The 13,970-nt window shown below is 41.1% G+C and overlaps 1 protein-coding gene across 4 annotated transcripts; it reads right to left on the minus strand.

Annotated features, from left to right (window-relative positions):
• Positions 1-228: 228 nt before the first annotated feature.
• Positions 229-11,911, minus strand: mag (myelin associated glycoprotein). Of its 4 annotated transcripts, XM_031867406.1 has the most exons (11): positions 11,805-11,911; positions 10,544-10,619; positions 10,088-10,456; positions 9,512-9,808; positions 8,972-9,229; positions 7,354-7,614; positions 6,401-6,709; positions 5,073-5,172; positions 4,372-4,468; positions 4,062-4,115; positions 229-3,776 (listed from the first exon to the last, which is right to left on the minus strand). In XM_031867406.1, exons 2-11 carry the CDS (start codon positions 10,587-10,589, stop codon positions 3,618-3,620), a joined length of 1,950 nt encoding a protein of 649 aa, XP_031723266.1. In that variant the 5' UTR covers positions 10,590-10,619; positions 11,805-11,911; the 3' UTR covers positions 229-3,617. The 4 variants fall into 4 exon arrangements, with proteins under 4 accessions (XP_031723266.1, XP_031723267.1, XP_031723268.1 ...); XM_031867407.1 differs by lacking the exon at positions 4,062-4,115; XM_031867409.1 differs by lacking the exon at positions 4,372-4,468 and having other exon boundaries at positions 3,685-3,776.
• Positions 11,912-13,970: the final 2,059 nt, after the last annotated feature.

Below are 13,970 nucleotides of genomic sequence, written 5' to 3' on the forward strand. Positions count from 1 at the left end.
AACATTTTAACATCAATCAATAAAGCCAGATTAAACTTTGCAAAGCCTTGCCTGTTAAGGTCGGTGTCTCAGTTTGACAAATGAAGCCTCCATTTTAGGAGGGAGTCAATTTTTGAGGGGTTTTGTTCACAAACCAAAAAGTAAAAAGAGCACATGATTCATGATGGGGATGTTGCTTTGCAAAACAATGGAAAGAGACAACATGAGAAATAGACGATTCACAGTTTGTTTTCTGTCAATAACAAACTTTTTCCAGTTCGTGTTGTTTTCATTTTATTTATGTTTGCATGGAACTGAAGACAGATGAATTTGCTTGAGGTGTGAAAGACTTGTTTAAAATAAAAGAGCAAGCAAACTAGAACATTGCATGAATCCTGCAGTCATTAAGTAACAGTCAAAAACCCTGATCTGAATTATTGTGTCAATCATATGTTGAAAATCTCCATAATGATCATTGTGATTACCAAATATATGACATTTCCTTTACAACACACTTTGACAAAAGATTAGGTAACACATATTTGATATTTCTACAAAACAAATTTAACAAAATACCCCCCCCCCCCCCCCCCCTCATGAGGCTTTCAAAGAAAGGAACTGGTTATTGACTTTAAGTCAACAGAACATTGTCATAATAAAACTAATGTGAGTCAGAACAGCTGGTTGACAATAGCTTTGTTTACATGCACAGAGAACTGCATTTTTAACCTGTTTTTGCTTGAAGTGTGTAAGTAAAGCTCAAAACCCCAGATACCTAGCTTTCTTTTCAACTAAAATAGTGACAAGAGATTCCTCAGAGATACTCAAACCTGAGGCTTCATCAACACCGTTCATTCAAACTGGGGTTTTGGCAGAGAGGTTTATTTGGGTTCATGTGAACAGATTAAACTGAAATACTCCTCGTAGTGTAATTTTTGCTTTCATATTGCCATTACTGCCTATGAACAGTCTATACCCATTTATGAAGTTAGCACAGTGAGAGGTGTTTGCTGTATTTTGCACTCCTACTGATTGTAGAATCAATTGGAAACAGCTCACAGAGACACGCTGCTGCCTTGATTAACTTAATCCATCATTTTAAATGAGAGCGCCACAGAGCGGCGTTGTTTCATAACATACATTTATAAAGCCTCAGTCAGAGCATGTGTATCAAAAGTACTTTCAATCTCCAAGAAGAGATCATTGCACAGCTCTAGCTAGAATTTATTTCCCACTTAAGCCTGCTATCAACATCAATACATACAGCGTCACATCTGTTTAGGAGAAAATCAGTGTACGAGTTGCATACTTGATGTTCAACACACTGTTGCAGATGATTTTGGAGAATCAAATTATGGACATTACTTTCAGTATTTTAGAAATAATTTCTTGCAGAGAAAACTGACGAGCTCATTCGTTGCACAATTAATTTCGAGGACAAGATTATTGTTCATGACTTACATTGTTAAAACAATCCAACATACAATACACAGTAGATATATCAATTTGCATTTTCACTACGTACGTAATTGAATGGATGTGAAAACAGAGCCATTAAAAATATCAATCAATCATTACCTGCTGTCTTATTCAAAACGGCAGACCGTGTTAGTCAGTTAAGGTTGCAGTGTGTCGATGAGTTATTTTTCAGCAGTGACGTATGACCTGTAAGACGTGATGCAGAGTGGGAGAGGTGGAGGAAGCACAGTGGTGGCTTCATTGGTGGGTTGAGACTATACGCAAAAATTAAAGGGGGAACTCCACTGACTTACTGGTATTTGTCATGGGCAGTACAGCTCAGCCTGTGAAAACTATCCTACGATAATACCACTCTGGAGAAGCTTTGTATAGTCTGAAAAAATACAGTATTATAAACTAAGTGCATGGAGTTCGACAGACGTTGGGCGTTTACCGGACGGTGAGGGTCTATCAGAAACATGCTTTTGGTTGCATTGTGGGTAATGTAGGACCCAGTTCCTTTGGAACTTGACCCATACTATGGCGTTCAAGTCAAGATACCTTGACCTCTGCTTTATGCCTCTACAGAGTCATCTAATTCAATAGGCGTGCAATATTAACTGCTGGAGTTCCCTTTTTGAGGTTTCATAGAATGAAACTAATTTCATTCTAATTCTAGCAGGTATCGAACTTCCAATCAACCGCAATCACAGTTAATAAGAAGGTCACTCCCTGCATGTAAGCGCAGCCTCTGATTTGACTTAGTGCACACTAGCTAGAGGTTTATACTATTCACTAAACTCATTAAGACAGTGTCCAGTCAAAACCTTTTGTATGATGTATGACAGGATTTCACACTGGCTTTTGTCCATAATTTAATATTTATATTTGTGCCTGCTGGCAAAACAGTCATGCAGGGTATTTACTGTACATACTGGCATCCAATCCCTGTCAATGAACATCTTATTAATATATATTACTGACACCATCGTTATCACGTTAGACTATTAGTACACTTTGATATTACATCACAGGTTCATCAAATGTCTTTGAATAGCACAACCATGTTTGTCATTCAAACATCTGATGCAATCGTGAGAATAAAGCATCAACTCCTCAAGTGAAGTGATGCTCAAACAAAGACCCCAGTGATGATCAGTGATCAGTGTCCTATGATCTTTCAGCACTATTTGAACAGGCACACACACTTATATACACACACACACATTGTCTAAAAGAGATAACACTTTGGCCACTCGCGCTTACATATTTTGTGCTTCAGGTCTGTATTTTCCAGATCAATCAAACAGCTAGAACCCATGCTTTAGGGTGAAATCCCCCAAAATTTCAATAAATTCCTCAGATAACTGGAAAATGTTTTAAAGAAGCTGTGACATTTTTTCAGAACTGGGCAGTGTACCATTTGAATTTACAAAACTTTTCCGATTATTATCAAAAAAAATGTCATCTATTATGAGAGGCTACCGAGTCACAGCACACAATAAAAAAAACAAGTATGTGGCAACAGGTTGCTGACATGCGTCTCCATCTCTCGCCTAAGACGGTTTTCTTCTTGGGATGTAATTAACCAAAGGAAAGAGAGAAGAGAGATTTGCTCTCTGCTGATAGAAACGCACACACACGAATATAAGAAAACAAAAAGCGGAACTCCTTGCCCTGATGCTTCGACTGGCAGCAGACACAGTGACAGTTATAAGAGACGGATGTAGAGTAAATAGTGAGACAGATGTGAGCGCTTAGACGTCTGTCGTTTGACAATAACATCGACAATCACTAGGAAGAACATGTTGAACGCAACAAAACCATGGCCGCTGGTTAACACTGCATGTTTTAGAGCCCATGTACTACAATTGAGGCTAGACGTTTTATTTCTTTGACATTGTCCAGTGGGTCATGCTCTGACCCAAAAAAGTACAAGTTTCCCCAAATGATGGCATGTGGAGGGCCGTCCAATGGAGGGGCAGCATGAGGGGGGGGTAGTGGCATCACAGTGGTACATTATATGTGACAAATATGAAGGAATAACAAACAAGAAGTCACTAAATGCAGGGGGAAATCCAGTAGAGGATGGGGGGTTATTACACAGTATACGGGGCAGAACATGTGTTGGGGCTGCCACTGCATCTCGCATAGCCGAGGGATCAGGGAAGGATTGCGTTTCATTTGGCTTTGATTTCCGAGTAGTTGCTGCCATCATCCCCCCTCCCTGAGGCCCCCTCCCTGGGCCGGGCCCCGATAAACTCCAGAGCAGCGTAATTCAGCTCTTGCCTCTCCAGTCCTGCAGTATAGCCCACAGGTTGATAATCGCCGTCTTCTCCCTGCAGACAGAAGGACCGATCAGCGGCACAAATCACTGGCAAGCTGCCGGTGACGACTCAGATGACAGAGCAGCGCAACAGACAACATAAAGAAAAGAGGTTACTGGTTACTGGTCGACAAGGAGACTGAGATGTTTCTTGTTAGTCGGGGCAATTCATGTTAGCAATGAGAAGGCAGATTCGGAAACAAACGGCAGTGTACAGAACACAGAAGCTGATATGCGAGGAGATGCATCTGTCACTGAGGTTTGTGTTTTTTAATGGGGATTTGTTTAGGAACCTTACCGTAGTCTCCTCTAGAATGGAGTTAAACTTTGAGCCCAACAGCTCTGTCTTAAGCTGTGCAAGAGTTAGGGGAGAGAAAAACAGACAGAAAAACGCAGAGAAGCGATGAAAGCAAGAGAAAACATGGTTGGAGCTACTGGACTGCTAGTGGGAGAGACTCCTTCTATTACCTAATTTTCAGGGGTCACAATGGGGTCTCATCATTTACAACTTGTTGCATTACACAAAACTGTAACCCTAAACAATTTGAGAATGGTCAGCCAACCCATCCTCCATCATAATCATGATCATTGACATCAGCATGTCTCACCACTTTCTTCCTCAGATTTTGTTTGTCCTTCTTGACTGCGCTGTAGTACAAAGCTGGGTTCTCCAGGACCACGTCCTGCCTAGGGTTGCCATTCTCTCTGGGGGACGGAGTCACATGATCAGACTCGGTCTCGACTGCCACTAATGCAGGGCGACACGCCAAGCCTGGGCATCCATTTTAAAACGATAAGCTCTGTAAGGTTATGCTGGAGGCCAAATGTGGTAAGTGAGTGACGTGGTTATTTCAATGGGTTTAGTCGCTGAGCTCACACCCACTTCAGGGGTGATTTGTCAGGGAAAGCGTGCAAATTTCGCGGTCCAAATATGCCTCGAGGCTAAAATAAAGCAACTTGGTTAAGTTGGTTTTATTTAGCTTAGCAGGTCAAGGATACAGAAGCGGTGTCAGAGCAGGGAATCTGGCCTGCAAAATATAAGGTTAGTCCAGCTCGCTAACCCACTTCACAAGGCAACCAATGTGGATCCTCAAGGATTTCTTGGCAAATAAACTGATGAATTGCTCTGGAGAAATGGTTCTCACGTCCACAAAAATCCCACATTCACTCATATACAATGTGCGTCAATGTGTTTTAGAATGGATGACTAGGCTCAAGTGTTTCCTTGGATTTCAGTAAATATTTAGTGAGGAAATTGACTACTTCTGCCTCGCATCGGCCTCTCCATTAGTTTGTCATTCATACTCACTTTTTGTTGTTGTGGCCAACGTATCTCACTGCTGCAATGATGAAGGCTATGACCGCCACTCCTCCAATGGTGCCCACTATAACTGCCATCATGTACTTTTCTGAAAACAAAGTAAAAAAACGAGGGCATTCATATTAAACTGCACAACAAAAAGACATCATACAAGGAAAAGAAGAGCATTGGGAAGAGGAAGATGCCATTTTAAACCGCCAATATGTAGCCTACAAAACATGAAGGGATTGTTCACTTAAACACAGCATGATTGCATCAATTTAGGGTAAAAAGCAGTTTGCTTGACCAATGAGAAGACTATACATAGGAAGGGGAAGAGTATATGAGTAGGAAAAGGGGAGAAGAATATCTTATTTCAATGTTGGAGTCCAAAAACACAAACAAACGTTTATAATGTCGATTATGTACTTTTATGAAGAATAGAGAATTTAAAGGATGTCATGATCTACATTTTTCTTATTTTCTTATTCATAATCCCATGAACCAAAAGAATAAGAATATGTTATGCAGGTTTCAGACCAACCCCACAAGAGCAAACAGTAACAGTAAACAGTAGTGCACATTGAAGAGAAGTAGTCACAATAAGTATTTTCCAATTTTACCTGCTGCAGGGCTAATCTCATCCCATACATTTTTTTTTATTTAGTCCGTTGTTGCATCAGAAAATAGAGTTGCTTAGGATAATTTAGAGATGCACAAAACCACAGAAAAATCAACGTTCTCACTGCTGTAGCGCGTGCAACTCTCAAGAGAGCACAGCTCTCCTCAAAGGAATAAATGATCCATCTCTGCACAATGTCAACTTGTGCATTTGGTGTGAAAGCCCCCGTTAGTCTGTCTCTCACTACTCAGACTCCTCTACCCAATCGATGCCACTCTTCCATTCATACTTAAGATGTACACTTTAAAAAGCAAACTTTGTATATATATATATATATATATATATATATATATAGTTTAATTTATTCAAAGGCTTGTAGTGTTTAGCAAAAATGTCTTTAACAGGAAGAAATTGTGCATTTATTGGGGACTATTTTCTTCTGCGGATCAATAAACAATTAATGAATTTAAAGCAGCGAGACAGCAATGGAATCGGGTAAAAATAAACTACAGTGCCCATGTTCATGGTGAAGAAGGAACATGTCACAGTGCAACAGTGAGAGTGACGACAATGGAACTCATTGGCACAGAGAAATAGGATATATCAGGGTTTGGCCACATGGACAATACTTCAGGATCAATTTGCTGTTGGTTTTCATCTGTTCATGTTTTTTTTTTTTTTACAATAACTACATCAATAAATATTTTCAACTCACTCTCCTGCTGTAGCTCCAGGTGTACGCTCTCTCTTCCGTACATGTTGTAGATGCTGCAGTGGACGTTGACGGCAGGGCCGCCGTTGTCGACGCGCTCGCCTTTCTCCCGCAGCTTGATCATCCCCGTGGAGGTATGTCCATCTGTGTGCGTGTAAAAGTTGTACCGGCCATCCGTTTCGTTGATGGTGATGTTCAGGTCGGGCAGATAGAACTCGATGGTGGGTTCAGGGTTTCCTGTGGCCATGCAGACACACTGGACACCCTCCCTCACCACAGTGCACTTTGACTCCTCCAGGAGGACCGGAGCATCTATTAAAGGAGGCAGCAGAGGAAAGAGCTACAATAACAGCACTGAATATGAAAACATATAATAAGAAACATGTCTTTTTCTTCTCACAGTTATGCTGCTTCTTGTCAATTGTAAAATTTGTATTCTCGCTTTGAGACAATCGGCAGCCAACAAGTAAAAACAGCTGAAGCAGAGGTTCGTGAATGGGTGGGAGCACCTTTTACATCCTCTCCGAGCATGACGTCTGGAGGGTTTTCAAGCGTGTGAACGCCAAAAAAAAGTGGTACCAGGCGGTAACAGTGCCTAGTCCTCAAACTGACCAACTAGCGCCGGTGTTCACAATAATATTCATCTTGTCCCTGGCTCAGTCTGTCATACACACATGCTTTAAGAAGTCCAACATCATTCCTGTGCCCAGGAAAACAAGACCAGCCTGAATGGTACTCAACTCTGTAGTGATGAAGTGCATTAAACGACTGGTCAAGGATTACATTTTCTCCTCACTTCCCAGAACACTGGACCCACAATAATTTGCCACTGTCCCAACTGATCAACATATAACACACATTCTCTACACAGACGAGACCTGCAGATCGTTATCATTCTACATCCTATACTTCTTGACACTACCGTTGTGTGAAATGCAGGTGAGTGAAACACTCACACTCAACAGTGATGTTGAAGGAGCTGCTGGCTCTTCCATGCTCGTTCTCGGCCAGGCAGCGGTACTGTCCGTCTCCCTGCGGTGTGATCTCTACGATCTGCAGCACCGACAGCTCGTCAGCGGTGATGGTGCCCACCAGCTCCCCGTCCTTCAGCCAGGTGAGTGTTGGGGCCGGGCTGCCCTGGGTGCTACAGTGCAGAGCCAGTGAGGATCCCTCCTGTACCGTCATAGAGTCGTTCACCACGGGCTCGCGGGGAGGGTCTGCAAAAAATATCAGTGTTCAACATTATAATTCATTTGGAATCTTGTTGCTGGTCATCTAGGTAATGTAAGTCCATTGGGCCTCTGTTATGGGTCTCTACCAACTCCTGAGTGAAATATCTGGCTCTTTAGCAGCTAGATGCCCCACTATGTTCACCAGCTATGTGCAAACTGTGTCTTTCTGCTGTTTGGTGTTGAGCAGGTAGTGCGAGTGAACTTTTAGACCCTTGAGCAAAAACTCACCATAACGCTCCATAAAGCTGAGGAGCGCTGCACATTTGGGGGATAATTGTCTTTGACTTCATCATTATGAGCGACCCCTTTCACATTTTAATTTTTACATTGTTATTTAAAAAAAAATATTGATGATAGACACTTGAATGTTGAGCAGCTTACAAACAGAGTGATGTTCTCTGCTTCTGTGTAAAATATATGCGCGTTTTAATAAATGCAAATGTTAAATGATTACAGAGAGATACTCTTACAACCTAGACGAACTATTCAAGAGGATGGTCAAAGCACTCATGAGCTGTGTCCCAGTTCCATACCAATGATCAGCAGGTTTTGAGTACTGTATGTAGCACACAGGGGAAAAAATGAAAGTATACTAAATAATGTGAGTTTCCACACTAAATGCACTTGATGTTTTTATATGTTATTGATCAAAACTATTGTGTCACAAAATGCAAAAAGTAACAGATTTTAGATCCATTTTTAGATCCTTGTTTTCTTTCTTCTTGTGAAGTTTATCTGGCAGTGGTATTTTAAGGTCACAGTCTGATCATGTCTTGTGTCCTTCTGTGTTTGTACAAAACAAAAAAAGCACATTGATTTATGGTACCATTAGTATATTATAGATTTGGGACACAGCTCTAATTTTTTTATTCCACAATATTGTCCGACACACTTCTTTGTTATTCCACCATTGCCTTCTCTTGGCTCCGAAGCTCTGCAGTGGATATTGATTTATTGGTGAATGCAGGATAGTTTGGTAAACACTGAGCGTCCGTATCAAAAGCAACTAAAGGGTGATTTGAGAAGTTTCTATGAATGTTTTTAAAACTTCTTTTAATTTGTTCCCTGTTCGATTGTAGCTGTTGTAAATCCAGCTTCTGTCCTTCACCCAGATGCAAGATGGAAACTTTTAAGCGTCACATTGTAAGCCGACATAGGGCGAGTACTGTATACTCAAAACATTTTCAGTGGTTAATTGGAGAATTCAAGCTAATTATACAATTCAAACAAATTTTAAATCATCATCTAAAAATGCAAATGCAATGTAATTTACTGTTTCCTCATTCCCTACTACGTACTAATCGTATATAGTATGTATGTTGGAATTGTGTCAGAGACTTACACTTGACAGCCAGGTACAGGGAGGTGTTCATGCTGCCGTAGCCATTGTCCCCGATGCAGGTGTAGATTCCCTCCTGCGCAGGCGTCAAATCGTCCATGGAGAGGGAGACGTTGGACGCCGTGTCCCAGAGCAGCTCCTGGTCTCCGAACATCCAGGAGATCCTGGAAAGAGGGTTACTGTCCACCTCGCAGTGCAGCATCACAGAGCTGCCCTCCATCACCTCTGAGGACACGTTCACCCACACAGCGCGTGGAGCATCTGGGGCGGAATGTAAGGTGGAGAATTTAATGTCCTGGACAACACTGAATGACTGCCTTAAAAAAACAATGGGTTGATTTTTCCTGCTGAAATAGATTATGCAACATAGAATATAATATAAGAAATATATGCATGCATGACGTAAACACTAAACAGGATATGGTTCCAGTTTGGGACACCTTAAATTCACTCCACAAAGGAACTCATTTGAAAGGACTTTGAACTTGGAAAAGTATCATTATTACTTATTGGCCTTATAGTGTGAGGTGCTTTTTAACTTACACTTGACGTCGAGAGAGACGAGCCTCTCGTAGACCAGTGTGGTGTTGGGGTAGTAGACCCTGCAGCCCAGGAGCTGCCCGTTGTGCATGGGTCTGGGTGTGAAGGTGAGGGTGCTGGAGAGTACCGCTGTGTTGCTCTCCTCCAGGTAGTCGGAGCTGAACTCCGGGTCGGGCAGGTAGTCGGTGTACATCCACTGGATCTCTGGAGTCATGTCGGGGCAGTTGTCTGGAGCGTAGCATGTCAGCTCCAGACTGTCATCGCTGACAATCTCCTCTGGGACATCGATGTTGGGTTGATCTGGTGGACAGCAAATTAGTTGATTTCTCAATGTTAGTAAGAGGAACTGTATTAGTAAAGTTAAGCAAAAAAACTAGAGCAAAGATATTGTGCCAATTAATGAAATATAACAGTATCCTTAAAAAATAAATTTTAAAGTTGAAAAGGTTTTCTTAAATCTTGTGAAAGAATATTTTCAGCCTTTATGTTGAGGTGATCAAACAAAAAACTTTTCTGATTTAATATTTCTGGTTTATTTGTTACAGTTTAATGTATACTTCACTCTGATCAGTGACTTACCAAGGACTTTGAGCTCAGAGAAGTCTGGGTACGTATACATGTTGGCTCCACCGAGGTCAGCACGAAAGTAATATCTCCCTGAGTGCTCCGTGCCGATGTTGTTGATGAGCAGAGTGCAGTTCCTCTGGGTCAGGTCACCCAGCAGCTTGGTGCGGCCCGTGTAGCTCTCGTGCACGACGTCCGTGCGTGATTTGAAGACAACCGGAGGGAAGAGCTGAGGGTACGGCTGGCCGAAGTACCAGATACCGTGAGTGCCACGGTACGGCCTGATACCAGACGGATACATGAAGGTGCACGGGATGACCACACAGGAGTTTGTCATGGCCGAGATGTCCCGAGGTACCCAAACATTCCACTGGCAACTGCCATCTGAGAGAAGATCAGAGACGAAGTGAAACATCGCTGCATGCATAGTGAGAAGTGTGAGTTACAACAGAAATGTGGAATTTTTTTTACCATTGATGATCAACAGCAGTGGTAAGAGCAGCTCCAAACACCACATGATCTCTGCTCAACGTTGGACCATAGACCTCTGGAACACATAAGATCCTGTCAGTCACAGCACACACATCATCAAGAGAAAGAGAAAAAATCTGAAATGTGTTGTTTACAGCATTGGGGCTGCTGCGTGACTCAGAGACTACATCTACCTCTAAGATTCACACAAATACTCAAAATGTTTCATGGTAGCCAAACCACCAAGAACCTTTTAGCATGAACGTTTTTTAAAGAATTTTTTTTAACATTTGAGTTTTTGACCTTTAGGACTGTAGATTTTACTTTGAAAATCCCAAAGATTGTACAATTTGCTCAGCATTTTTACTGAATCACTAATCACCAAAATTGGACTCTTTGATCCTTTTTTCTTTTTTTATTAATATCAACACCATAAGAATTATATTTCTCTTTTCTATCCAATATTGAGTTTCAAACAGAACAGGACATTACATTACAGACCACGTTACATAGCCTAAATAACTGGATCAAGTGACAGAAATGTTGCATGTTGCAATACCAAATTACCAAAATAACAGAGATGTCCCATTGTTATAGATGGTGAAAAAACTGAAACTCCCTAAACATCAGGCGCTCTCCACTGAGTGGGAATAGTTGCTTTTTCCCAGTTTAAATGAGCTAATTTTACCGGTTTCCATTTTGAAATATGTGAAGAGTTTTGAATGTATTCCAGTATCCTCAAGTGCCAATCTTTGTCCATTTGCTATTTCAGTGTAAGTATATGTAACTTAACTATTCAGATATTTAGCTAACTCTAGCTGTTTACATTTTATTTCAGCTATAGTTCAATTCAAGTCAATTAAGTTTATTTTGTATAGCCCAAAATCACAAATCACAAATTTGCCTCAAAGGGCTTTACAATCTGTACACATACGACATCATCTGTCCCACCACCCTCACGTCGATACAGGAAAAACTCCCACAAAATAAACCTTTAACAGGGAGGGAAAAAAGGATGAGACCTCAGGGAGAGTTGAAAACAAAATGTGGATGTGCGTTAATCTATGCTTAACGAAGATGAACAAAAATCAAACTGACTTCTCAATCACATTTTTTAAAACTGTTCAGTGAGTGTTTTGAGTCAAAGCAAGACATGTAGGGTTGTTGAGCGGACTGGGTGAAGACTTTTTAAAACACATTTCTTTTAAATAAAAGAAACTCAGTTGAAAAATGTTTTAGTATCTTTTAACTGTGGTTTTACCTTGAAATGCTGATGATAAAAACAGACAGAAGCTCTGCAAGACAGCTTTTCAGCAGCTCCACTAGAGGGTGTTCACTCACACCCAGACAGCTCGACAGCCTTCTTCTCTGTAAGAACAAGAAAGGGGGGGGTGACATCAGCATCATCATCAACATGCGATGACATCACTCACAGCCCACTCGCTCTCACGGAGCCGTGGTAAGTGACACAATGACACACAAACTCAGCGTCATCCAGCACCTGCTTGCTCCCCCTCGGTGGAGTCACTCATTACGGTCGCCATACGTAAGCCCGTCCAATGAATGACACTCACTGTGTTGACTGAGCTGTGACAACACCAAACTCCAGCGACCACACATCATGTCATCAGCAGATTACTGATACTGTACTAGAAAGAAATGATATTCAGTGATTGCAAAACAAATGACACTGTATTTATTGTTTTTTTAAAGCAACAGCAATAGCACATAAATCATTTAGTAAAAATAATAATCTTTATTTGTAGAGCATTTTTCAAAATCCACGTTCCGAAGGGCTTCACAAAGGCAGCAACATTACACAGTCATAAATCATCAGGTTAGCAAACAGATGAAACAAACTATTTGGTGTATAAATTAACAATATAGCATAGGAAAAGGTTAGAGTAGGACAAGAAAACCATTTTTAAAGGAAATAAAAGACAGTTCAGAGGAAAAAACGAGGCTCTCCGAAAAAAGTATGTTTTAAGAAGGGACTTAAAAAGGTACAGAAATGGAATATAATATTCATAACTATGTTTTTATTCGTGTATAATCACCTGAAACTAAGAATTGTGTTTTCGTAAGCTTAGACTGAGCCCTTCACATCTACATAGGGAGCGGGTCCTCTTCACAGAGTTCTCCAAACCAAACACTGGCTCTAGAGAGGGCCTTTTCTTTACATTACTTGAAGGTCACCTCAGTTCTCCGACACACATAAACTGCGATAAAGTGAGCGTGGTATCACCAGCTGTCTTCTGACTACCGTTGCCCCTACATTAGCGTTACTTTGTTTATGGATGGCCTTCGAGCGAGGCCGACGGCGTTACCACGGTTTAACACTTTGCAGCTCACGTTATCGCAGTCTTGGAGAGGGAGGAGTGAACGGAGGGTTATTCAGTTGGTTGCAATTTGCAACCACACCACTAGATGCCCCAAAACCCTACCTTCCTTTAAAAGAGATCATTGTGACTGTCGACCTAATTTCCTCGGGCAGATCTTTCCAAAGCTTTAGGCCTCTGACTGCAAACGCTCTGCCCCCTATAGCTTACTGCCGGGCCTCAGGAACAGACAAAAGACCCCTGCTCGACGATCTCAAAGTATGTACCAGAGCATGCGGTACTAATAAGTCAGAGATAGGGAGAGACGCCACGAAGAACCCTAAAAGTAATTAGTAAAAACATCTTAAAATCTGTTCTAAAACATACTGGGAGCCTCTGTAAAATGGCTACACGTCTCTTGGCACTGGTTAAAAGTCTGGCAGCTGAGTATAATCGATTTGTGGTGCAGCCAAGTAAAGAGGCTGTTGCAGTAATCCAGGCGTGATGAGATAAAGGCAAATATCTCAGCACCATTCAGTTTTCTTCCAAAATCACACTACAGATAGTTTTGCTCATTTGATATCGATATTAAATGAGAAAACTTGCATTGTGTAACTGTGTGGAAGTACATTGAGAGCAACTTAAAACCAGAGTCAAATTCCTTGTATGTGGACACATATTTGACCAATAAAGCTGAATAATCATAAATATAACCAATGTATTCAACAATACTTTATTTAAAGTAAACAAAGTCAGTTTATGTTAATTATGCACTATGGTTGTAACCTTGTAATAGGTGTGAGGGTGAGTAAAGCTTAAATGTGGTATTGGTCCTCCCACTGCGGGAGGAACTTCTTGACCTCTTGGGTCACGAACCCACTGAGCCCCAAAACATAATCAATGTTTATTGAGTCACGATGTAGTGGAAAACCATCTTGACACCATGTTTGCCAGTTTTCCATGCATTGCGTATTAAACTCCTATTCATTGTGACAAGACACATTTATAATTTTTAAAGTAAATTTCAGTGAATAAAATCAAACTGATGTGGTCCGTCTGATTAATAACTAATAACTAATCACGTATGATGCTAACACTCAATACATCAT

Source organism: Anarrhichthys ocellatus, unplaced genomic scaffold (assembly GCF_004355925.1).
Source record: "Anarrhichthys ocellatus isolate YVR2014 unplaced genomic scaffold, GSC_Weel_1.0 scaffold39, whole genome shotgun sequence".
Taxonomy (NCBI): Eukaryota; Metazoa; Chordata; class Actinopteri; order Perciformes; family Anarhichadidae; genus Anarrhichthys; species Anarrhichthys ocellatus.

Excerpts from the sequence above, each read along its gene's own strand:
- mag (XM_031867406.1), bottom strand. The coding sequence starts at position 10,589 with ATGTGGTGTTTGGAGCTGCTCTTACCACTGCTGTTGATCATCAATG. Across the intron at positions 7,615-8,971 it reads CCTGTACCTGGCTGTCAAGT|ACCCTCCCCGCGAGCCCGTG; the intron begins GTAAGTCTCTGA and ends TATTTTTTGCAG. Across the intron at positions 4,116-4,371 it reads AAAATCTGAGGAAGAAAGTG|CTTAAGACAGAGCTGTTGGG; the intron begins GTGAGACATGCT and ends ACTCTTGCACAG.